This window comes from Chelonoidis abingdonii, chromosome 8 (genome assembly GCF_003597395.2).
Source record: "Chelonoidis abingdonii isolate Lonesome George chromosome 8, CheloAbing_2.0, whole genome shotgun sequence".
NCBI lineage: Eukaryota > Metazoa > Chordata > Testudines > Testudinidae > Chelonoidis > Chelonoidis abingdonii.
In genome coordinates this window covers 50,104,896-50,128,298 of record NC_133776.1, presented here as the reverse complement: position 1 = coordinate 50,128,298, position 23,403 = coordinate 50,104,896, and the positions used below count along the sequence as shown (strand labels likewise).

Below are 23,403 nucleotides of genomic sequence, written 5' to 3'. Positions count from 1 at the left end.
CTGATCCAAGTAAAATCACATACTTATGAAAAGAAGTTAATCTCTTCAAAGTGGAAAGCACATTGTATATATCATCATCATCAGCTTCTTCTCCCTGGAAATGAAAGCATATTCATCAAGGCCTCAGCAATACAAATAAGCTTCTCTCTTTGCATGGTGAGGACGACTAATAGTTACACAGAGTCTTATGTTGACATTTGAACTGGCTCATGAGGACACAATCACTATTTTGTGCCTAGACCCTTGATTTCAATGAAAAATAATGATAATGGACGTTTTAAGTAACCATTGGGTAGTTCTAAGAAATCAGCAAGACTTGCCTGACAGCATTAAGCAACATCACAGTATTAATATTCACACAAACAACCTCTGATAGTAGTACAGTAAAAACTGTTTTATCTCACAAGTCACCAGCTGGAAAGCTCTATAAACCAGCATTTCGGATCTTCACTGAAAGTCCGGTTTATAATCGTGTTGGTGTAGCGCCGGCAGGGGTTTCAGGTGTGGTAGGGGGAGGGGGTATGGAGTGAGCGCTCTGGGATGGAGTTGGGGTGTCCCAGCCCTGCACTTCCTCCTACACTTAAACTCCCTCCCTCTCAGTTAACCAGCATTTTTTACTTACTGGCACCCCCCCATTCCTCCAACATGCCAGATAAAACAGCTTTTACCGTAGTCATTTCCCAAGGAAAAAACCTGAGGAAGGGGTTTCAAACTCATTCTGTAAAAAGGATTGAACTGTGTTTTAATTATAGCCTGAGAGCTGGGGCTAGAAGAAGAGAGACAATGCAATCCTCAGTTCATAGCAGAGACTCCACTGATGCAACAGGAGTTTACACAGACCAATGGCAGACTCTCTCATTTAGTAGAGGTCCTTATCCTGCCCCCATCACCATAGTAACTGAGTGCCTTACATATCTGAATGCATTAAACCAGTGGTTCTCAACCTTTTTTCATTTGTGGACTCCTAAAATAATTCCAGTGGAGGTGCAGACCTCTTTGGAAATTTTGAATGGAAGTGTGGATGCCTTTGGAAATCTATTGTCTGTATATACAGCTGATTTCTGTTCAGTCAGTGTCCAGTAGGGGACATGCATGCACCCTGAATGCCCTTAAGCCCCACCTCCCCCAAGGGCATAAAAGACACAGCAACCCCAACCACCAGTCAGTTCCTTTACTGCCCAGAATCCTCATTTATAAGACTGAGCTGTGGGGACAGAAGGAAGGTCATGGGATCCACATGTAGAACATTCCGAAGAACCACAGTTACTATCAGATAAGTAACCATTCTTTCTTATTTGAGTTACTGCACACGTGAATCATACTTATGGTAATTAGTTAGTAGTCATCTTTAAGAAGTGGGAAGCTAGTAGTTATGTGAAAAGAGATTTTAAAATAGTTCTTCCAAAACTGGCATCATATCTTGAAGTGGTGACTAACTAATAATGTTTCACAAACATATGAGCTGAACGCCAGGTAGTTGCTCCACATACTTCCAATTCCGGAACCCAACTTAAGTATACTATTGATGCAGCCTGCACTCTGGTGGAGTGAGTTTAGATATTTGGTAGAGGACTCATTAATATCATAAGCAGTTTAAATACAATCCGATACCCGTTTTATAAGTGTCTGTGATGAAACAGCCATCCTTTTTAATTTATTACCATAAGTAATGAAAAGTCTTGATGTTTTATGTAAAGACTTGATGTTTTTCCCATCTGAAGTAGATAATTTAGAGTCAGCAGGTGAAAAATGAGATGTTGGAAAAGACCTGATGAATGAATTGATATGAAAATCCCATAGTACTTTAGGAATAAAAGATGGATGCAGTCCTCTGGTTACTCTATTCATGTGTAAAACCAATACAGAGGATTTATCATTAGGGCTTGTAATTTGCTTATTCTATGAGCAGAGGTAACTGCCATCAGGAATGACCTTCACTGACAGTGGATAAATTGGACAATCTGATAAAGGTTCAAAGGAGGAGAGGGTTCATACGTGAATAAAGAACTAAACTGAAGCCCCATGTAGGAGCAATTTTTATCACAGGAGGAAAAATGTGGACAAACCATTTCATAAATCTGTTCACTGACAGATGAGAGAAAATTGTATCTCCCTATACTGGAGGATGAAATGCAGATATTGTTGCCAAATGGACTTTGACTGATGAAACATATAGTTCTGAATGCTTTAAAAATAAGAAGTAATCTAATATTATTGGAATAGAATATTGACATGGAGCGTAACCTTTAGACTTTGGCAATAAAGAAAAATGTTTCCATTTGGCAATGTAGATAGTCCTAGTGGATAATTTCCTACTCTGAAGAAGAATGCTCTGCACCTCTGAAGAACACTCCATGTCTATTATAGACATCCAGCTAACATCCAGGTTATGAGATGCAGAGAGACTGAGTTTGCCCTTGGGGAAAAGGGTCATGAGGGCATGCAGGGTGCATCTGCAACCCCACTAGTCATTGCTAATGAAACTGTTCTGAATTCCTGTGCTGAGGCATACGAACACCATGAGTAAGATCGACCTGTGCAGTAACTCAAAGAAAAAAAACAGGGAGATTTAGTAACTGGTATCAACTAGATCTCTGAAAAAGGTGTTAAGTTTTTCCGTACTTTGTACACTTCTTAACCAGCCAAATCCTGAACTTATAAACAGATACCTGAGAAGTGTGAAACTATCTCAGTACTCAGAGGACGATGGGGCAGCTCCTGATAGGCAAATTGCTGCAGGGGAAGTTATAGTATAATTAAGAATTTAAAATCCAATAAAGCTCCAGATCCTGATGAGATTGCTGGGGAATATTACAGAACTCTAAGGTAAGTGCTGATCCCTATTTTAACTGAATTGTTTAATGCAATAGTACAGGGAACAAACTTCCAGATTCATGGAAAGAGGCATGGTTATTCTTCAAGAGGGAAAAATTCTTACCAGTTACACATCATGTAGACCTATTTCTTTAATTACTGTGGCTGTTAAAGATAATGATAAGGTGCTAGCAAACAGACAGTGTTATCCTGCTCAAATATGTTCACTCTGACCAGTCTGGGTTCCTTCTGTCAGCACATCTATATGACAACATCAAAAGCGCTCTGAATATGATCAATAATGCTAATTCTAGCAATTCTTCCTATGTGCTGCTTTCTTTGGACGCTGACAAAACCTTTGACTAGCTGGAGTGGGAGTACCTCAGACAGATTTTGGTAAGGTTTGGTTTTGGAAGCCAGTTTTATAGGGGCATATCAGCCTTATATGTTCATCTTCTAATGTCTGCATTGGTTAATGGTCAACAATATATGATGAAAGGGGACTGCTGTGTTTTTCTGTACATGTTCTGAGGTCCAAGCTATACATTTACTATTTCAGAGACTCTCTCTTTCTTTAATATGTTTTTTTCATCTCTCTCAGGAAAACAATATTAAAATGTTTCTTCTCTTAGTACACAATTATAAAATATAAAAATGTATTTGACTTTCTAGATGTGTATTGCTTATTCAAAATTACTATGGTATGTGCAAGTTTACATGACTTTATTAAGGGGAGAAAAAGGATCTTATTTTCCACTTTTCTACTATATTCACCTTAAAAAGCATATTTAAGTTTGCACAAGCGTAACACTCAGCCCACACAACCCGTTTAATGTAAGAAAATGTCCAGGTAAGGGTTCCATCTTTCTTTAACATACTGTAACACCCACACATCACACACCACATTTTCTCTTCCAAACTCCATCCTTCTATAAGTAAGTCTCAGATGCCTTCAACATGTAAAACAACACAATATCTCACCTGCTGTAACAGAATGTACCCTGGTGTCCACGCCCTACACACTATTGTAATAATCTTTGAACAAAGTATGCCTTGTGAGATAACATTTAAAAACTCATAATTTACTTAATAACATCTTGACAAAAAGCATGCAGCAGCACTATATGTGAAGTTATAGACATAAGCTGAAAACAAGACTAAAAGTAGAAGTCTGAGGAGTAGCCAAACCAGTCCCTCAGAGACAATGGGCAAGTAGATGCCTTAGCAAGGAGTAAACAAGGCTGACAGACTATTACCTGTCTTTCATTGAGTCAATTATTTTTCAGCACCTAGCACAATGCCTAACCTGTGCTTTATGTGTTTTCTTTGGATGCTACTGCTATAGAAAGACAGACAGACAGACAGGGTTAGAGTCAAAGTTAGGAGATTAGAATTAAGGATTGACACCTAATTGGAAAAATTATTAACTGAAATGTAATTGTATCACTTTGAAGTTGAAGTTTTTCATTTACTCTTCTATGGAGATCATCTCTTTTGCTCTATCGGTCATGATTTACAACTGAGCAATATGTCAGTGTGAATGCACATGACAACTCATCAAGCAGTTGATGGTGATGCAGGAAATTACAATGGATATTACAAAACGGACAAAGGATCAAAGATGCAAATTTAGATGATAAAACAAGGTTAATTTTAAAAGAACAAACCTCCTGCAGCAGATCCTCTACTGAATGGTTGAATCGGTCCACAAATTCATCAATCAGCTGGCTGTGGGCTATGTCAACTCTATTCTGAATGGTATATTCTTCACTGCACAGGATGCTGTAGGTTTTACTGCAGGCTTCTAGAACATCTGATTCTACATGCTTCTCCACAACAAATTTAATCTGCTTTAACAAGGCATCCAGATGCTGTGGATCAGACAAAAATGTCAGTTTTCACATTACACAGAATATTACATAAACAATGAAATTCAAGAAGAGAATGTTAAGCAATAGATCAAAGCAGTAAAAGATTCCTACATGCTATTCCAAATGTAGCCATTTAACATGAATATGACTAATCAGTCAGCTGAAAGCCACAAGAGTGCCTGCAGAGCGTACCATACCTTCTCCATTCTGCCTGTACTGTAGATTTCCAGGTCAAAATACTGAGGGATTTGCAGAAGGTTTGCTACTTTCTCTGCATCAGCAGAATACTAGAAATGATTGAAATAAAGAAAATGAAGAACAATTAACGTCTATACTACAGAATGAAAACATTATATACATTATCAGTAAAGAATATATTTTGCGTGAAACTGTACCTTTGAAAGTAACATAGGAAGCGCAATAATGAAATGTTCAGTCAATTTGTTTCTGTCATCTATCTGAGTTTTCCTTTCTTTTGCAGTTAACACCTGTAAAAATAAGGAAAAATGTGCTATAAAATAATTAAATGTCTTAATGTCATTAATATAATAATAAATTGAAGGATCCCAAAAGTGGAAGCTAATTCAAAATGGAAAGAAAGCAAGAAAGGAAGGAAGAAAAAAATTATCAGGGATGAAAAGCATGTGAATGGGAAAGCAGTAAGAACTCCAGTTACCTTAAGGGAAAACCTCATTTTCTTCTTTGTGATATTGTCTCCATACATCCCCTATTTTTGGGGCCAAAACTTGGCAATACTGAAGTCAATGAACATTTTGCTATTGCCTATAATGGGACCAACATTTGGCCCACAGAGGAACCACTGTGATCATCCAATCAGACCTCTTGTATAACACAGGCCATAGAACTTCCCCTAAAATAATTCCTAAAGCATATCTTTTAGAAAAACATCCAAACTTGATTTAAAAATTGTTAATGATAGAGAATCCACCATGACCCATGTTAAGTTGTTCCAATGGTTAATTACTCTCACTATAAAAATTTACAGCATTATTTCCAGTCTGAATTTGTCTAGCTTCATCTTCCAGTCATTGGACTGTGTTAGACTTTTTCTGCAAAACTGAAAATCCCGTGTTAAATATTTGTTCCCCATGTAGGTATTATAGTCTGTCATTAAGTCACCCTTTAAACTTTTCTTTGTTAAGATAAATAGCTTAATCTCCTTGAGTCTATCCCTAGAAATCATTACTTCCAATCATTCTCATGGCTCTTTTCTGAACCCTCTTGAATTTATGACAATCATTCTTTGAATTGTGAGCACCATAACCAGACACAGTATTTCAGCAGCGGTTGAAGCAGTGCCAAATCAGAGGTTAAATAACCTTTCCACTTGAGATTTGTGTTTATGCCTCCAAGGATCACATTAGTTCTCTTGGCCACAGCATTGTGCGCTGAGTCATAGTAAGTGGGATGCAAGAAAACCCAGAGCAGGGACTCTGCTCAGCAGCTCCACTCAGGTCCACAGACGGGTCACCTTCCAAGATCCTTGGGTCATGGAGGTCTTAAGACTTGCGTCTAGATCAGACCAGAGTCCCTCCTGAAATTAGTCAGTAAGATGTCTGGCTTTGGTGTAAGAAGTCAGGCAGGGATTCAACAGGCACACTGCTAGGAAGGATCTGTCCCAGTGGTAGGGATAGAATGGATAATGAACCAAACTGAATGCCTTATCAGCTTCTACTGCAAACACCCCAAAACATATTAGTATGTTCCCTTACGTGGGCTGCCATTATAGGCACGCCTGAGTTGCTGCTGGTCCTGGGCCCTAAAATTTCATAGGCCCAGTCCAGGTGATCAATATGGCACTGGTAGATTCTGGGTCTAATGTAGACTTACAATCAGATAGCCAAGGTCACTGGGAATGTGGCTGACCTACAACAAGCCAATCAATATCCCGATGTTAGACTAGTCATTATTCCTGTAGACTCAGTAGACTGGAATAATCAGACAGGAGAATTCACCATACAACTTTCAATGCCCTGAGTTGTAACAACATAATTTTTGCAACTGGTGCAGGGAGTTCTTTTCTCAGTACTTCTAGGAAGGGAGAGAAACACATCCAGGCTCCTGACCCTTTTTTGTTTTTTTTGCTAGAAATGTGCAAGGAAGTTGATGATATCTGTGTGTCCTGATTTGTTGATCAGTGGCCCCTGGGGGGCCTGAAGGCACCAGTGAGTCTTTCCCCATGAGTTTAAGTTCCATTGATTTGATGGTCTCTGAGAAAAATGCAGCTGAAAATTACAATGTCCAGGGTAAAAAGGGAAGATGTGTTGCCTCATATATCAAAAATGTATAACACTAGAACTGATGCTGAGATGGAAATAGCAGACAGACTTGTTGAAAATATCTGGGTAAGGATAAAAGGGGTAAAAACCAAGGGTGATGTCATGGTAGGGGTCTGCTACAGACCAACTAACCAGGAAGAAGAGGTGGATGAGGCTTTTTATAAACAACAACAAAATCAGCCAAAGCACAGGGCTAGGTGGAGATGGGGGACTTCAACTACCCAGATATCTTTTGGGAAAATAACACAGCAGGACAGAGATTATGTAAGAAATTCTTGGACTATACTGGAGATGTTTTATTTCAGAAGATGGAGAAACAAACTAGAGGAGAGGCTGTTCTAGATTTGATTTTGACAAATGGGAGGAACTGGTTGAGAATTTCAAAGTGGAAGGCAGGTTGAGAAAAAGTGATAATGAAATTATTGACACACTTCATGATTCTAAGGAATGGTAAGAGGGGAAAAAGACTAATAAAGGTAATAGATTTTAAGGAAGCAGACTTTAACAAACTCAGGGAGTTGGTGGGTAAGATCCCAGGGGAAGCAATTATAAGGGGAAAAACAGTTCAAGAGAATTGGCAGTTTTTCAAAGAGACATTATTAAGGGCACAAGAGCAAACTATATCACTGCATAGGACAGAGACTGCCCTGGCTTAACCAGGAGATCTTCAATGATGTGAAACTCAAAAAAGAATCATACAAGAAGTAGAAACTATATCAAATTACAAAGGACGAATATAAACAAACAACATAAAAAAACAGGGACAAAATTAGAAAGGTCACGGCACAAAAACGAGATTAAACCAGCTAGAGACATAAAGGGTAAGAAGAAAATATTCTACAAATACATTAAAAGCAAGACGACGACCAAGGACAGGGTAGGCTCGTTACTCAGTAAGGAGGGGGGGAACAATAACAGAAAATGTGGAAATGGTAGAAGTACTAAACGACTTTTTCATTTTAACCAAAATCTTTATTAGCAATTAGACATCTAACAATGAATGCCAATGAAAATGAGGTAGGATCAGAGGCTAAAATAGAGAAAAAACAAAACAAAAATTACTTAGGGCTTGGCTACACTTGTGAGTTAGTGCGCATTAAAGCAGCCCCGGGCACCTAGCTCACTACCTGTCCACACTGGTAAGGCATGTAGGGTGCTATGACTCTAGGGCTAGAGCGCTCCTGGCATTCCACCTCGGTGAGAAGATTAACGCTTGGTGTGCATTGTCTGAAATGCCCAGGTGCCAGTGTGAACGAGGTGTTGCATTACTGCGCTCTGATCAGCCTCCAGAAATGTCCCATAATCCCCTTAAGTGGCAATTCTTGTAATTGTTTTGTCATCGCTGCAGGAATGCAGATATGCCCTTTAAAAGCTCTGTTTCTGACATCTGGCATGCTTATCTGCTCCAAAACAAAGCAACTGTTACTGTGGAATGCTGTGTGACAGAGAGAGAGGTGGGGGGAAAGGGGGTCTGCTGCTGTCTGAACTTACAAGACAGCATGCTGACATGCTCTCAGCCCCCCCAAAACCCACCCTCTCTCCTCCACATACACACAACACACTCCCTGTCACACTCTACCCCATCCCCCTGGATTTGAAAAGCATGTTGCAGACACTTGCATGCTGGGATAGCTACTACAATGCACTGCTCTCTGTGGCCCTTGCAAGAGCTGCTAATGTGGCCATGCCAGTGCACTTGCAGCTGTCAGTGTGGACAGACTGCAGCTCTTTCCCTACTGCTCTCTACAAAGGCTGGTTTAACTCAAAGCGCTCTATATCTGTAAGTCTAGCCATGCCCTTAGACAAGTTAGATGCCATCAAGTTACCAGGGCCTGATGAAATACATCCTAGAATACTCAAGGAACTGACTGAGATGATATCTGAGCCATTAGCAATTATCTTTGAAAAGGCATGGAAGATGGATGAAATTTTAGAGGACCGGAAAAGGCAAATCTAGTGCCAATCTATAAAGAGGGGAATAAGGACAATCAGGGGAATTACAGACAATTCAGCTTAACTTCAGTACCCGAAAAGATAATGAAACAAATAATTAAGCAATCAATTTGCAGACACCTAGAAGATAAAAAGGTGATAAGTAACAGTTAGCACAGATTTGTCAAGAACAAATCATGTCAAACCAAACTAATAGCTTTTTTTGACAGGATAACAAGCTTTCTTGATAGGCGGGAAGCAGTAGATGTTGTATATCTTGACTTTAGTAAGACTTTTGATACTGTCTTTCATGATTTTCTCATAAAGTAGGGAAATACAACTTAGATGGAGTTACTATAAGGTGGGTGCATAAGTGGCTGGAAAAGCATTCCCAGAGAGTAATCATCAGTGGTTCACAGTCAAGCTGGAAGGGCATATCAAATGGGTCCAGTTCTGTTCAATATCTTCATCAATGGTTTAGATAATGGCATACAGAGTACACTTAAGTCTGTGGATGATACCAAGCTGGGAGGGGTTGCAAGTGCTTTGGAGGATGGGATTAAAATTCAAAATTATCTGGACAAACTGGAGAAATGGTCTGAAGTAAACAGGATGAAATTCAATATGGAGAAATGCAAAGTACTCCACATAGGAAGGAAGAATCAGTTACACACATACAAAACGGGAAATGATTGCCTAGGAAGGAATACTGTGGAAAGGGATCTGGGGGTCATAGCGGATCACAAGCTAAATATGAGTCAACAATATAAAACTGTTGCAAAAAAGGGGAATATAATTCTGGAATGTATTAGCAGGAATGTTTTAAGCAAGACACAAGAAGAAATTCTTCCACTCTACTCCAAGCTGATTAGGCCTCAACTGGAGTATTGTGTCCAGTTCTGGGCACCACATTTCAGGAAAGATGTGGACAAATTTGAGAGTCCAGGGAAGAGCAACAAAAATGATTAAAGGTCTAGAAAACATGACCTATGATGGAAGATTAAAAAAGTGGGTTTGTTTAGTCTGGAGAAGAGAAGACTGGGGGGAGGGGGGGTTTGGGGTGGAAAGAAGACAAATCTAATCCTGATTTATAAATCCTGTGATGGAGAATCCACAAGGACCACTGGTAAATTGTTCAAATGGTTAATTACTCTCACTGTTAAAAATTTACACCTTACTTCCAGGCTGAATTTGTCCAGTTTAAACTTCCAGGCATTGGATCATGCTGGACCTTTCTATGCTAGATAGAAGAACCCGATATTAAATATTTGTTCCCCATGTCGGTGCTTATAGACCTCAAGTCACCCTTTAATCTCTTCTTTGTTAAAGTAAACAGATTGAGCTCCTTCAATCTATTACTAAAAGTAATGTTTTCTAATCCTTTAATTATTCTCATGGATCTCCTTTGAACCCTCTCTCCTTTTTATCAAAATTCTTCTTGAATTGTCGGCACCAGAATTGGACACAGCCTTTCAACAGTAGTAGTGGGCAAAACAACCTAACTAGTTTTAAGATAGATCTTCATAAATTTATGAAAAGATTATATGATTGTATTACCGATGACAGTAGGGGACTGGAATGGATGACGCAGGAGGCTCCTTCCACTCCCATGTGTGGAACATTCTATGGGATTCACCAGGCCCACTGGCACTCACAGGGACAATTCTCCAGTTAAGAAGTTAAAATTCTGAATAGCTGCCCATGGATAAACCTTTTAATTGCATCACAAGTCCAGTATTCTGATTCTGTACTGGCAGAAGCTGCTCACTGGGCTCTCTGCTTACATCACTTGGAAAAGGATTCAGACCCTGAGTCTTACAAGGCAGTCTTTGCCCACAATTTTCCTCCTCCTGCTCTGTCAGGCTAATTTATGGACCTCTGTAAGGGTTTTGATGTTTCAACAGTGCCCCCTTGAGGTGTTAATGGGGTTCTATGCTGACTCCAGGTCCAGTCACTCAAGTGGAAACATTCTGAAGGGAACAAAGTCTTAACCCTCCAGCTGAGTCTCTCTGGATGCTCACCTCTTCCGGAAACCCAAGAAATAACAAAAAATAAAGTAGGAAAATAAATGAAGGAAAAGGAATTTAGAGTCAGTCCCAGTTGGGCCTCTGCCTCTCTTCCTTCAGACGGGCCTTGGATGGGGTGCAATCCAATTCATAGTCTGCTGGATGACTAGCATAAAGAATATAATTCAGCCCCCTTCACCTTAGGGGACTTGGGGCTTTCTTTTATGCAAGGGAACAGGCTCTACTTGCTGCCAGGCCTCTCCCTGTGAGCTGGAAAGCTCAGTGCTCTGCTCCCAGAGTTATCCTCTGTGAAGCTGAGCTTCGCCTCCTCTTTAGCTCCTCCTCCACTCTCGATATGACTTGCAGGTGTGGAAGGGATGGGGCCACTCCAGCCCAGATAGGGTGACCATATTTCCCCAAGAGAAAACGGGACACCCCAGCTGCTCGCCCAAGGACACCCCCTGCTATTGCCCATTGCTGTAATCCTGTCACGCTGCACTGCATGCTAGGCTGTTGCCCGGTCGCTGGAACCCTGAGGGCCCCCCCATGCATGCTGGAACACTGCTTCCCCCACAGCCCTGCCTCCCCCGTGGGGATCTGGAATCTCTGCTCACCTCCTCCATACTGTACACTACTTTTTTAACAAAAGTGGGCATTTGTCCTGTTTGCTCTTGCCAACTGATCAAGCCAGCAAGAGCAAATGGAACAAATGCCTCTTTTTGGGGAAAAAAATCAGGACAGCTGGGACAGGGCCTAAAAAGGGACTGTCCTGGCCAAAGCGGGACATATAGTCACCCTAAGCCCAGAGCAACAACTTAACTCCTTCCTGCCTGGAGCAGGGTTTAAATACCTCATTGCAACCTCAGTGAGGCAGCGTACCAGAGTAGACAAGTGCAGCTAATCTTCTGTCTGCTACTGTCTGTCTTCGTTGGCTGTAAGCCTGAGAGACACTGCTTCTCCCCCACATTCAGGCAGCATGGCAACCTTAATTTGGCTCTCTTGTATATCTGAATTATGACAGCATTAAATCACATGATCACATACTTTTTGCTCCTCCTCTTAGGAATCTTGTTGTAGCTGGATGAGTGAAGAGTGAAAAATCTCCTATAGGTATGTGAAAAGCTTTTACTGCTGCTAAGTGAACCTTAATAGAATTCAAAGAAAGCCCCGATTTTTCAGTTCCAATAGGTAATCCAATACTCTGGGAAAAGGAGAGTGAGTAGTCAAAATCTGATGATGGTTACACCAAAGAATATCGTTTCCATTTCTGGGATGTAAGTATTTCTTGTAGATTCTTTTCTACTATTTAATAAAACATGTTGCATCTCTGACCAATAGGATCTCTCTATTGCCAAGAACCATCAAAGAACCATGTTTGGTACCTCAGAATCTGCAGGGTGGAGTGAAGTGTTCAACCAGGATCTTGGGTCAGTATTGCAAGACAATACTCTGTCCCAAACATCCCCCAGAAATGTCTATCTGGTACTCCACGGCCCTCTCCTGGACAATACAAGCTCATATAAAGTCCGTCATTTTATGGATTTTCTCAAACATTTCAGTCCAAGCACACTGATTTAGATAAAACAATAAAACAAGTTTATTAGCTAGAGAAGGATAGATTTTAAGTGATTACAAGTAATGAGGCATAAAAGTCAGAATTGGTTACAAAGAAATAAAAGGTGAAATGCAACTAATACCTAACTTAACAAGTTAAGTGAATTCAAAGCAAAAGTCTCTCTCACTACATGTTTTTGCAGTCTTACTGGCCAAATTCCTTTCTGCCAGGATCCCTCTCCAATCCAGTGATGCTTCCTTTGTCCTTCAAGTGTTATCAATGTTGTGAGTAGAGATGAAGAGAGAAATGATTTGGGGCGTCTGTTCTTCATTCTTTATACTTTTTTCCTCTTCTTTGAGAATCATCTCCAGCTGGGGTTTAGGAGAAAAAATCTGTGGGGACAGCAACCTTCAGCTGTTTCTTTGTAAATTTCTTGCTCACATCCTTTTTCTTGCCAAAGAATGGCTGCTTAAACAGACGAGAGGCCATTTTGTTGACACTACTTGAGGCATCAGTTTGCCTTTTGTCTCTGAGGAACTGGTTTGTGGTTGCTTCCCCAGATTTGGAATGTCTTAGTAGCATACAGTAGAATCTTATAACTTTACATGCGCTGTTGCCACATGTATTTGACCAGGACAATAATGATCAGCAAATCACGAGTTTTCAGATGATACCTTACAATGCGCAGTTTGTACAAAATTTATCATAGTCTTGAAAAAGGTGTGAACATAGGGATATGGACTGTCAGATTGATACATTTTGCATTGGCTGCCATGGCAAACACAGTACTCTCCCAGCTGAGAATATATTGTGGAGAACTCAGAAGTTCAGTTCCCATTTGTAACTTTGAAAGAAATGTCTGCTGAGGTCATCTGCCATAGCGTTCTTAATACCTGGGAGGCAAGAAGTTGAAACGAATATGTGGTTAGCTATGCACTCATTTGGTGGAAATACCAAACCAAAACCTGCACAGATGTTTCATTCTTGAAGATTCCTTCCATCACTGTGATAACACCACATGCTTCATTTTTGGATTGTGGGTTACATCTGAGAGTACAGACATTCATCTGCCTAAACTGCATTTGTTTGGTTTGTAATACATTCAAAGCCATCCCTGTAGACCTCAGAGGTGTAATCTGGCATGCTGCACACTACAAAGACACAAGCTGACCAGTGTCCCAGTAGCTGAAGACAATGTTTTATTATTACCTGAGAACCACCCAGAATCTTTTAGATGAGATTTGCTAATGCATGAAATCTGCTGGATGGTAGCTATGCTCCGCCTATCAGTACAGCCAGGGAAACTCCTATGAAATCTAAATGCTGTAGAGGAATCAAAAAGGACTTTTCAAGGTTAATTTGAAGGCCCAAGCTGTGAAACAGGGAACAAGTACTCTTTACTGACGTCAACATTTCCTGATATGCTCTGTCCCTGATCAACCAATTGTCTAGGTGTGGGAAAATGATTATACTCAAACTACATAGGCAAACAGCAACGACTGCCAGAATGTTTGAAAATATCCTTAGTGCTGAAGATAGGTCAAAAGGGAGCACCCCTGTATTTGTACAGCTCAGTGTTTATTAGAAAATAAAGAAATCTCTTGTAGTGAAGGGTGAATAGCAACATTAAAATGAGTGTTCTAGGTTGAGAGTTGCAAACCAATCTCCTACTTCTAACAAAGGAATTATATCTGCAAGTGTCACCATCCTGAATTTGTTGCTTTACTCATTTGTTTAGAGATCTGAGGTCTAAAACTAGCCTCCACCCTTCATTCTTTTTGGGAATCAGGAAGTACTTTGAATAGAATCCCCGGTGTTGCATAAGAACTGATTCTATAGTTCCTAAATGTAGAGGACAGGTCACCTCTTGCTCTAGTAACTGATCATGAGAGGAGTCCTTGAAGAGGGATGGGGAGAAGGAATGGATAGGAGGGATAAGATTTGAAATGGATAGTGTAATCAGCTGTTATGGCTTCCAAAACGCATTTGTTCAATGTTATATGTTCCTATGCATCTTGAAAATAGGAGAGGGCATCCAAAAGGACGGAAGGGTGTGATATGGTGCAGCTGTAAGACCCTGTCAGTTGGACGGTTCAGACTCTTGACCAAGCCATCAAAACTGTCACTTGGAGGACATGGATGACTAAGATGATGCAGCTGTAGCCAAAGGAGGTTTCTTTTTTGTGTATCTTCGTCTCTTGGACAGAGGTCAGAAGGTCTGCAACATGTTGAATATGGGTGGACATGCTCTTTGTGTCAACTGAGACCTAATAAATATCCTTTTATTTACTGGAGTGTAAATCCCTAGGGGTTGCAATGTAGCTCTTCAGCCCTTTAAAGTGTGGAGAGAGATATCTGTCAAGTCTCCAAAGAGGTTGTACCCATCAAAAGGGAGGTTTTTGATAGCACTTTGAACCTTTCTTGTAAAGCTCAACAGTTGTAGCCAAGATGCTCTTCTTATGACCACTCCGCTGGAGATAGGCCATGCTGCAGTATCTGCTGCAAACAAAGGGGTCTGGAGCAACGTCTTTGCTAAGAATTGACCCTCTTGTGGGACTTGGACTGTGGGATTTAAACTGTCCAGATGTTCTTCTGGCAGATACACAATAAAATAATTGAAACTATTATAATGTAAATAGTTATATTTGGCCATGATCACCTGATGATTCACTATTTTGAACTGCAGCGTAGGATTTATGACCAAAAAGTTTGAGTCTCTTGTGATCCTTACTGTATGGGGTAGACTTTTAGTTATGTTGTCTGCCTTATTCATTAAAGGCCTCCATTACTAAGGAATTTGGAGCTGAGTGAGAAAACAAACTCTGATTCCCTAGCTGGAATCTGTTCTCTTATAGGTAGGTGGTGTGGCATCAGGGGTTAGCCAAACCAGCTTAGCAGACACCATAAGAGCTTCACTGACTGGAATGGCAATCTTCAGAGATGTAGAAGTTTGTAACATATTAGAGTTTACGGTGAGACTCCTGAACCTCCTCTAAGGGAATCTGCAGCATGTCAGCAATCTGCTTCATCAGTGCCTGAAACTGCCTGAAGTCACCCACCATAGAAGGTGATGAGGACATGACAGCTTAATTAGGAGATAAGTAGGATATATTACTAAGGAGTCTTCTGAGCTCCGTCTCAAGCCGGGGGCGGGAGAGAAGGAACTGAGGGTACTGGCAGCGCATGCTCTCTAGTAACACACTCAGAATGAGTGACAGGTTCTAAGCATGTGTGGCCGGTAGGAGTACTGCTGCAAAAAATTTCCGATCAAAGGCGCAGGGGCGCACCGACACCCACTCCTAAAGTGGAGCACCCACAGGGACATCTCTCGAAGAAGAATGGGTTCTTCTCTGTTTCTTCCGGTAGTGCGAGGACTGAAATGTAAACTGCTGGCGATAGAACACCCGCAGATCCCAGCAAGGCCACTGAGGAGCCCCAAATAGCATAGGTTGTGGCAGCCATCTGTGTTCCTGCCATGTAGGTGTCACATTCACAGCTACTTGCTGAAATGGAACCTTAATTATGGGGAGTGGCTGGAGAGGGGCTTTGACATGGTCTTGGGGTTTTCCCACTCTTTGGCACACCTCACAAGATCGGACATAATTAGAAACGTCCCTGCCCATTCCCTCCCAGTGGAAGGACTTCCCCAAATGGTCTTTGGTCCTGTTCACCCCAACATGGCCACTAGGATGATCGTGGGCTAAGCTCAAGAGCTTTACCCAGTACTCAGTTGGAATTATCAACTGTCTTTAAGGATGTCAGTCTTCCTGGTGCCCACCAGAAAGAGTTTTCTTGTATAAAAGTCCTCTTTCTACAACAAACCAGGATCAGTTAGAACAGCTGAGAGGTGGTGGGTTGCTCCGTTCTGCTGTCCAAGCTCCCTGGAGGCTTCTGTCTGCTTCCTGCTCAGCCTGGAACTGTTCCTTTGATGCTGGAGACATCAGTTCCTCACTGGATTGTTGATTTGGGCTTGGTCCCTCTGGAAGCGATGTAGGTGATGGGGTTATTTGTTGACTATGACCCGCTCTTCGCTGGTGCACTATGTTGTATTTCAGGTTCCGGCTGAGCCTCGTGTAGGTTTATTTGCTGTTGCCAGTGCAGGCTCGGTGGTGCCCTGTGGCATTGGAGCTTGTGGCGCAGCGCGGCCGCGGTTTGTCCCTCAGCGAGGCTGTGGGATATCCCACCGCCTCGCTACCAATAGTCTCTTGCCCAGTCCTCAGTCGGGGCGGAACAACCGACATTGAGTCCAAACACTCAGGCCCTCGGACAAGGCTGAGCAGCAATAGTCGTAAGCCCGGCCCTGGGTCAGTGGCAACAAACACTGAGTCTGTAGGCTCAAGCCCTCAGGCAGGGCAGAGCAGCAATAGTCTTAGCACAGCCTTAGGTCAGGGCGGGGCAACAAATACTGAGTCTGTATGCTCAAGCCCTCAGGCAGGGCTGAGCAGCAACAGTAGGTTGGGGCCTCCCCAGACCAGGGGAAAGGGGGAGTCTGCCACCCTCGGAAGGGTGGCAGGGGGGACGCAGGCCCTCCCACTCCACTGCGTCCCAGTCTGGGGCCCTAGCAGCGGCAGAAACTCGCTGCTGTCAGTGGGGATCCTGGCCACAACACACTGACATTGGTTCTGGTAGTGCTGCAGCCAGACTGGGGTCGGCTGCCCCCGGGCTACCTGCACTCTCCCCCTCGTCAGGTACCTGAGTCGTCGAGGCGTCACCAGCTGTCTCGAATACCATTGGTTCCTTGGGGTAAGTGGCGAACGGTAAGCTCGGCTCCTCCTCAGGGTAGCAGGCAAGCAGCAGGCTAAGACAGTCCTCCTCGGGGTAGCGGGCAAGCGGCAGGCTCGGCCAGTCCTCCCCGGGGTAGCAGGCAAGCGGCAGACTCGGCCAGTCCTCCTCGGGGTAGTGGGAGCAGGGTAGGCTTGGCCAGTCCTCCTTGGGGTAACGAGCTAGGGGTAGACTTGGCCAGGCCTCCCCTGGGTAGTGAGCAAGGGGTAAGCTTGGCAGGCCTGTTGCGACGTCAGGCCGACCGCGACCTTCTGCTGTCTCCCCAGCGGGAGCTCGGTCGCAGACGTCTGGCCTCTCTGGCGGCTGGGCCTCCACTGAGCTCCGCCGGTGAGCCTTTATAATTCTGGGTCTGCGCCGTGATCTCTGAGGGCTGGGTGCAGGACCCAGTGGCTCCACCCACGCTGGTGCTAGGGGAGGTTTGTCCCTCAACAAGGCTGTGGGGTATCCCACTGCATCGCTACAGAGCTGTAGACGGGGTTGCAAGTGCTGGATTCAGTGCTGGCTGCTCTGCCCACTCCAGTTCTGGGACTGGTTCTGGTTGGGTCTCTGGGACTGGATCCACTATGGCTGTTGCAGTCGTTGGCAGGGCATCCAGTTCTACCACCTTAGTTTGGGGCTCTGGTACGGGGACAGATATGGAGGCTTGCTTGGCCTGGCTGCGGGTGACCATTCCCACCCTCTTGGCTAGCTTCACATGATTGGCCAAGTCTTCCCCCAGCAGCATGGGAATGGGACAATCATCATAGACTGCAAATGTCCACATTCCTGACCAGCCCTTGTACTGGACAGGCAACTCAGCTGCAGGCAAGTTTAACGATTTTGACATGAATGGTTGAATCGTCATTTGGGCCTCTGGATTGACGAATCTGGGGTCCATTAAAGATTGGTGGATAGCTGACACCTGTGCTCCAGTGTCCCTCCACACAATAACCTTCTTCCCGCCCACATTCACAGTCTCCCTTCACTTTGAGGGTATCTGGGAAGCATCTGGGCCTGGGGACCTTTGGTGTGATTCCAGTGTAATGAACTACAATCTGTTGGGGCTCTTGGGGCAGTTGGTCTTTACATGTCCCAGCTCGTTACATTTAAAACATCGTCCAGCTGACTGGTCACTGGGGCAAGGTGAGTTGTTAGACACTGGTGGAGTGGGACGATAAGGTGTTTGGGGTTTTCCTTGGGATGCTGGTGGGGCCTTGGGCTGCCCCCGGTGGCAGGGTGGTGTTTCAGGTTGCCCCTTCTGATATCCGCTCCAACTGCTACTAGCTTTTTTCTTTTCTGCTATCTCCATCCATTTGGTTCTGATCTCCCCCGCCTCGATTACAGTTTTGGACTTCCCATCTAGGATGTACCTTTCTACCTCCTCAGGAACACCTCTTAAGAAGTGCTCCATTTGCATTAGGAAAGACAGATCTTCCAGAGATTTAACACTTGCTCCTGATATCCAGGTATCCCATTTTTTTTACAATGTGGTAGGCATGTCAGGAAAATGTCACCTCTGGTTTCGGCCTTAGGGCTCTGAACCGCCGATGGGCATGCTCGGGTGTTAAACCCATTGTAATTCTGGCCTTTTTAAAAAAAAGTTTGTAGCTGTTATTGTGTTCCTTAGACATTTCAGGTGCCACCTCTGCTAAGGGTCCACTGAGTTCTGGCCTCAGCCCCACCATATACTCATCTGTAGAGATGCTGTACACAAGGCAGGCCCTTTCAAAATTTTCTAAGAAGACCTCTGTATCATTGCCTGCCTTGTAGGTGGGGAATTTTCTGGAATGGGGAGCGGTCCCTGGAGAAAGATTGTTAGGGTTATCTGGTAGACTCAGCTTAGCCCTTTCCAGATCTAAGCGCTTCAGCTCTAATTCCGTATCCAAGCGTTTTGCATGTTTCCTCTCCTCCGCTTCCAACTCCAAGCACTTTAAGGCCATCTGTCTTTCATGTTCTTTCTGTCTCTCTTCAGCTTCCAATCTGGCTAATTCTAGTTTCTTTTGGACCTCACTTTCCGTCATCCTAGCCTTCCTGTGCTTAGCCTAGCCTAACCCAACCCGAGAGCTAGCAAGAAAAACAAAACCAAAGCAAACCAGCTTGTTAATTCCCTTGCTGTAACTTGAATTCCTCTGCCTCCAGGCAAAGAAAAAAACTCCAGCTGCTCTCAGCTATATTTATTTATTTATTTATATTTTTTAAAGTCCCTTTAAAAATCCTCCCTGGTTTTCAATCAGCCAAAAGAAAAAATGTTTTTAAAATCCTGAGGTCTGTGCTTCTGGTTCAAAATGATCCTACCGCGCTGCCACCATGTCAGGGTTCCCTCCCCACTCTGAACTCTGGGGTACAGATGTGGGGACCCAAATGAAAGCCCCCTTAAGCTTACTTCTACCACCTTAGGTTAAAAAACTCCCCAAGGCACAAATCCCTTCCTTGTCTAGGGATGGTATTGCTGTCACCACCAAGTGAGTTAGACGAAGATTCGGGAAAAAGACCACTTGGAGTTTCTATTTCACCAAAATACACCCCCCCAGCCCCTTCACCCCCTTTCCTGGGGAGGCTTAAGTATAATATACCAACCAATAGGTTAACCAAGTGAGCACAGACCAGACCCCTTAGGTTTTTAGGACACTAAAAACCAATCAGGTTCTTAAAAGAACAACTTTATTACAAAGAAAAAAGTAAAAAGAAGCACGTCTGTAAAATCAGAATGGAAGGTAATTTTACAGGGTAATAAGATTTGAAACACAGAAGATTCTCCTCTATGCTCAACTTCAAAGTCACAAAAAGCAGGAATAAACCTCCCTCTTAGCACAGGGAAAATTCACAAGCTAAACCAAAAGATTATCTAATTCAGTTCCTTGCTTTACTTACAATTTTTGTAATCTTAAATGCTTATTTCAGGTAGGATTTTAGGAGAGGTTTTTTCCCCAACCTGTTCCCTCTGTCCCAAGAGAGCGCAACAAAGAGCACAAAACTCCGTCCCCCCCCGCCCCTGCCCCCCGCACGATTTGAAAGTATCTTCTTTCCTTATTGGTCCTTTTGGTCAGGTGCCAGCCAGGTTATTTGAGCTTCTTAATCCCTTACAGGTAAAGGAGGGATTTTATGCTACTCTTAGCTGTATGTTTATGACAATGTCAGTATAGGAGGGAGAACAATGTGTCCTAGAATAGGTAGGGGAAACCGGCCCTGAAATTTGAGAGTCTGATGAGTCCTCTTCCACATACTCATAGCTGTTCAACTTGCAGAGTAGATGAAGGCAATGTGGTGTTCTAGGTGATACCAGGATCAGTGATCGTGAGAGTCTTGACAACTGACTAATCTGCAGCACTTGTTAACAGAGGGGACTCTGGCTCAAAAGGTATTATCAGATTCTTAGGGTACCTAACTCTTGAGATACTGACCATATCAAAGATTGGGCTGAGTGGGAACCTATGGAGGGTGGCTTCAGTACTGTTGCAGCTGGCACCAAGCACTTGTTACAGGATTCCCTCAGTACTGTAGGTAGGTGAGCAGTCTTCAGTCATGTAGATTTTCTTGTTATTTGTAGTGAGTGTTGTTTAGGGACAGGGTTGGTCTTTTTGACCCAGGGCAGAGTTAAGTAAGGCTAACTGGCTGTGACTGGTGTCTATTGATGAGCACAGGTGATTTGTAGGGGAATGGAAAGTCTGCATGCTCCTTTCTAACTGAGCATTTTGTATCAATTCTGTGAGAGGCAGAAACAGATTCTTTAAAAAATCCAATTTTAAACAAGAAAACCATGTAAAATAAGCAAATTCCTCTCTAACTCCATTATGGCTGATGGAAATCACCTTAGGAAATCCTTACTGTGCTTAAATTTTGTTGCAATATTTGATGGAACTGTAAGATCTATTTCAACAACAGTCTACAGCGATAAGAACATAAGAATGGCCATAATGAGTCAGACCAAAGGTCCATCTAGCCCAGTATCCTGTATTCTGACAATGGCCATTGCCAGGTGCCCCAGAGGGAATGAGCAGAACAGGTAATCATGAAGTGATCCTTTCCTTGTCACTCATTCCCAGCTTCTGGCAAACAGAGGCTAGGGACCCCATCCCTGTCCACCCTGGCTAATAGCCATTGATGGACCTATCTCCTCCATGAATTTATCGAATTCTTTTCTGAACTATGTTATAGTCTTGGCCTTCACAACATCCTCTGGCAAAGAGTTCCACAGGCTGACTGTACGTTGTATGAAGAAGTGCTTCCTTCAACTTGTTTTAAACCTGCTACATATTAATTTCATTTGGTGACCTCTAGTTGAATCTTATTCTGTGAAGCTGAGGAATATTGACATTATTAACATTTATGAACTCTGTCATATTTCTGTACTGCTGGAAACTGATTTGATAATACTTACCTAAGTAAAGCAGTTAATAATTTTGTCTGTGCTTTTTTAAACTCGGAGAATAAAGAATTATTTTTCTATAAATATTTTAATAAAATTTATTGTCTGTTATTTTCAACAAAAGCATTGCAAAAAAATGAGATGCCTTGTCTAAAATTCTGAAGAAAGTGATTTTTCTCAAGATATAATTTTACAACTACCTAATTACTTAGGAATGCAAAAGAACTTCAAAAAATTCGAAGGTATTCAGATTTATCATTTCCATTACTTTTTTCGAAAAAAAATTCATGTCAAAACACAATTAGGTGGTTACAAAAGTTCCATAAAATGTTTCGTCAAGTGCAACAAACTGTCACTATGGTTCTACAGTACATCAATATAATATCATCATAGAATCATTGAGTGTAAGGCCAGAAGAGACCACCACATCATGCAGTCTGACGACCTATATGTCACAGGCCACCAACATCACCCAGCCATCCACACACTAAACTCAACAGACAAAAGTATTACAATATATCTACACCTATAACATATAAAGATTTCATAGTGATAGAAAGGTCTGAACCACCTATTTCAATAAAACTCACTCTCTTGCCAGTCCCTCTGCCCACTGGTGGATGTGCTTCAGCAGCTTGTCGAATTGTACACACCATCAGCTCAATCAGAGCACTCTCTTGTCGGTCAGACATTGCTGTGAGAAAGAAAAGGAAAGTAAATTTGATTATCTCTATTAAGGTAATCATATACATGGCGATTTCATGGAATGCATGCACAAAATGCAATAAATTAGTCAATGGTAAAACTTTCAAGAGTACCTAAGTGATTTAGAAGCTGTAATCCCATTTTCAAAAAGGGGTCTAGGTCTAGGGCCTGATTTTCAAGGCATTTAGAATCCTAAAGATGTAGAGAGGAGCCTAATGAGATTTTTAACAAGCACCCATTGATTTAATTAGGAGTTAGGTGCCTGGGTGCTTGTGAAAATCTAATTAGGCCCCTTAATACCTTTGAACATCTGGACCTAAGGTCAATGTTGAAAATGGGACTTAGGTACTTGTGAAAATTCTACCCTGAGGCTAAATTTTAGTTTAGGACACAATCTATTCAGAACCATTATACAAGCTTTTCAAAATAATCTATTTCACCATTAACAGAAATTCCTGGTTTAACAGATTTTAAGGCCAGAGGAGACCATTATGATCTTTTACTCTGACTTCCTATAGAACACAGGCTACAGAGTTCTATCCAGTGGTTCCTGCATCAAGTCCATAAGTTCTGGTTGAGCTAGAAATCTTTTAGAGACGCAACTGGTTTTGATTAAAATACTTCAAGTGATGGAAAATCCACCACACTCTCTTAATTGATTGTTCCACTGGTTAATTGAACTCACTGTAAAATTCAAAAATGATTTCCATTGGGACTTTACCTAGCTTCATCATCCACCCATTGTACGCCGGTATGTGTTTTTCTGCAATATTAGAAGACTCTCTACCATCAGAGATCTTCTCCTCATATAGGCACCTGTAGACTGTAATCATGTCAACTGTCTCTTTTACAAGCAAAATAAACTGAGATCCTTAAGTCTCTCACTCTATTGCAGGGTTTCCGACCTTCAAATAATTTTTGTGGCCCTTTTCTGAATCCTCTCCAATTTTTCAACATCCTTTAAAAAAGTGTGGATGCTAGAAACCACGAATCCCACATACATGGGTAAAATTATCTTCCTACTCCTGCCTGAAATTTCTATTTATATGTCGAAGGATTGCATTAGCCTCCTTAGTCACAGCACTGCACTGGG

General features: G+C 42.4%; 1 protein-coding gene across 3 annotated transcripts in view; it reads right to left on the bottom strand.

Moving 5' to 3' along the window:
• STAG1 (STAG1 cohesin complex component) overlaps window positions 1-23,403 on the bottom strand; it is a 352,185-nt gene that overhangs the window by 98,324 nt on the left and 230,458 nt on the right. For all 3 annotated transcript variants that reach the window (XM_075068598.1, XM_032778796.2, XM_032778798.2), the window contains 5 exons: window positions 22,196-22,299; window positions 5,081-5,173; window positions 4,883-4,972; window positions 4,482-4,685; window positions 24-94 (listed from right to left, as the gene is read on the bottom strand). In XM_075068598.1, coding sequence (XP_074924699.1) covers window positions 24-94; window positions 4,482-4,685; window positions 4,883-4,972; window positions 5,081-5,173; window positions 22,196-22,299 — 562 coding nt within the window. The remainder of the gene's footprint in view (window positions 1-23; window positions 95-4,481; window positions 4,686-4,882; window positions 4,973-5,080; window positions 5,174-22,195; window positions 22,300-23,403) is intronic.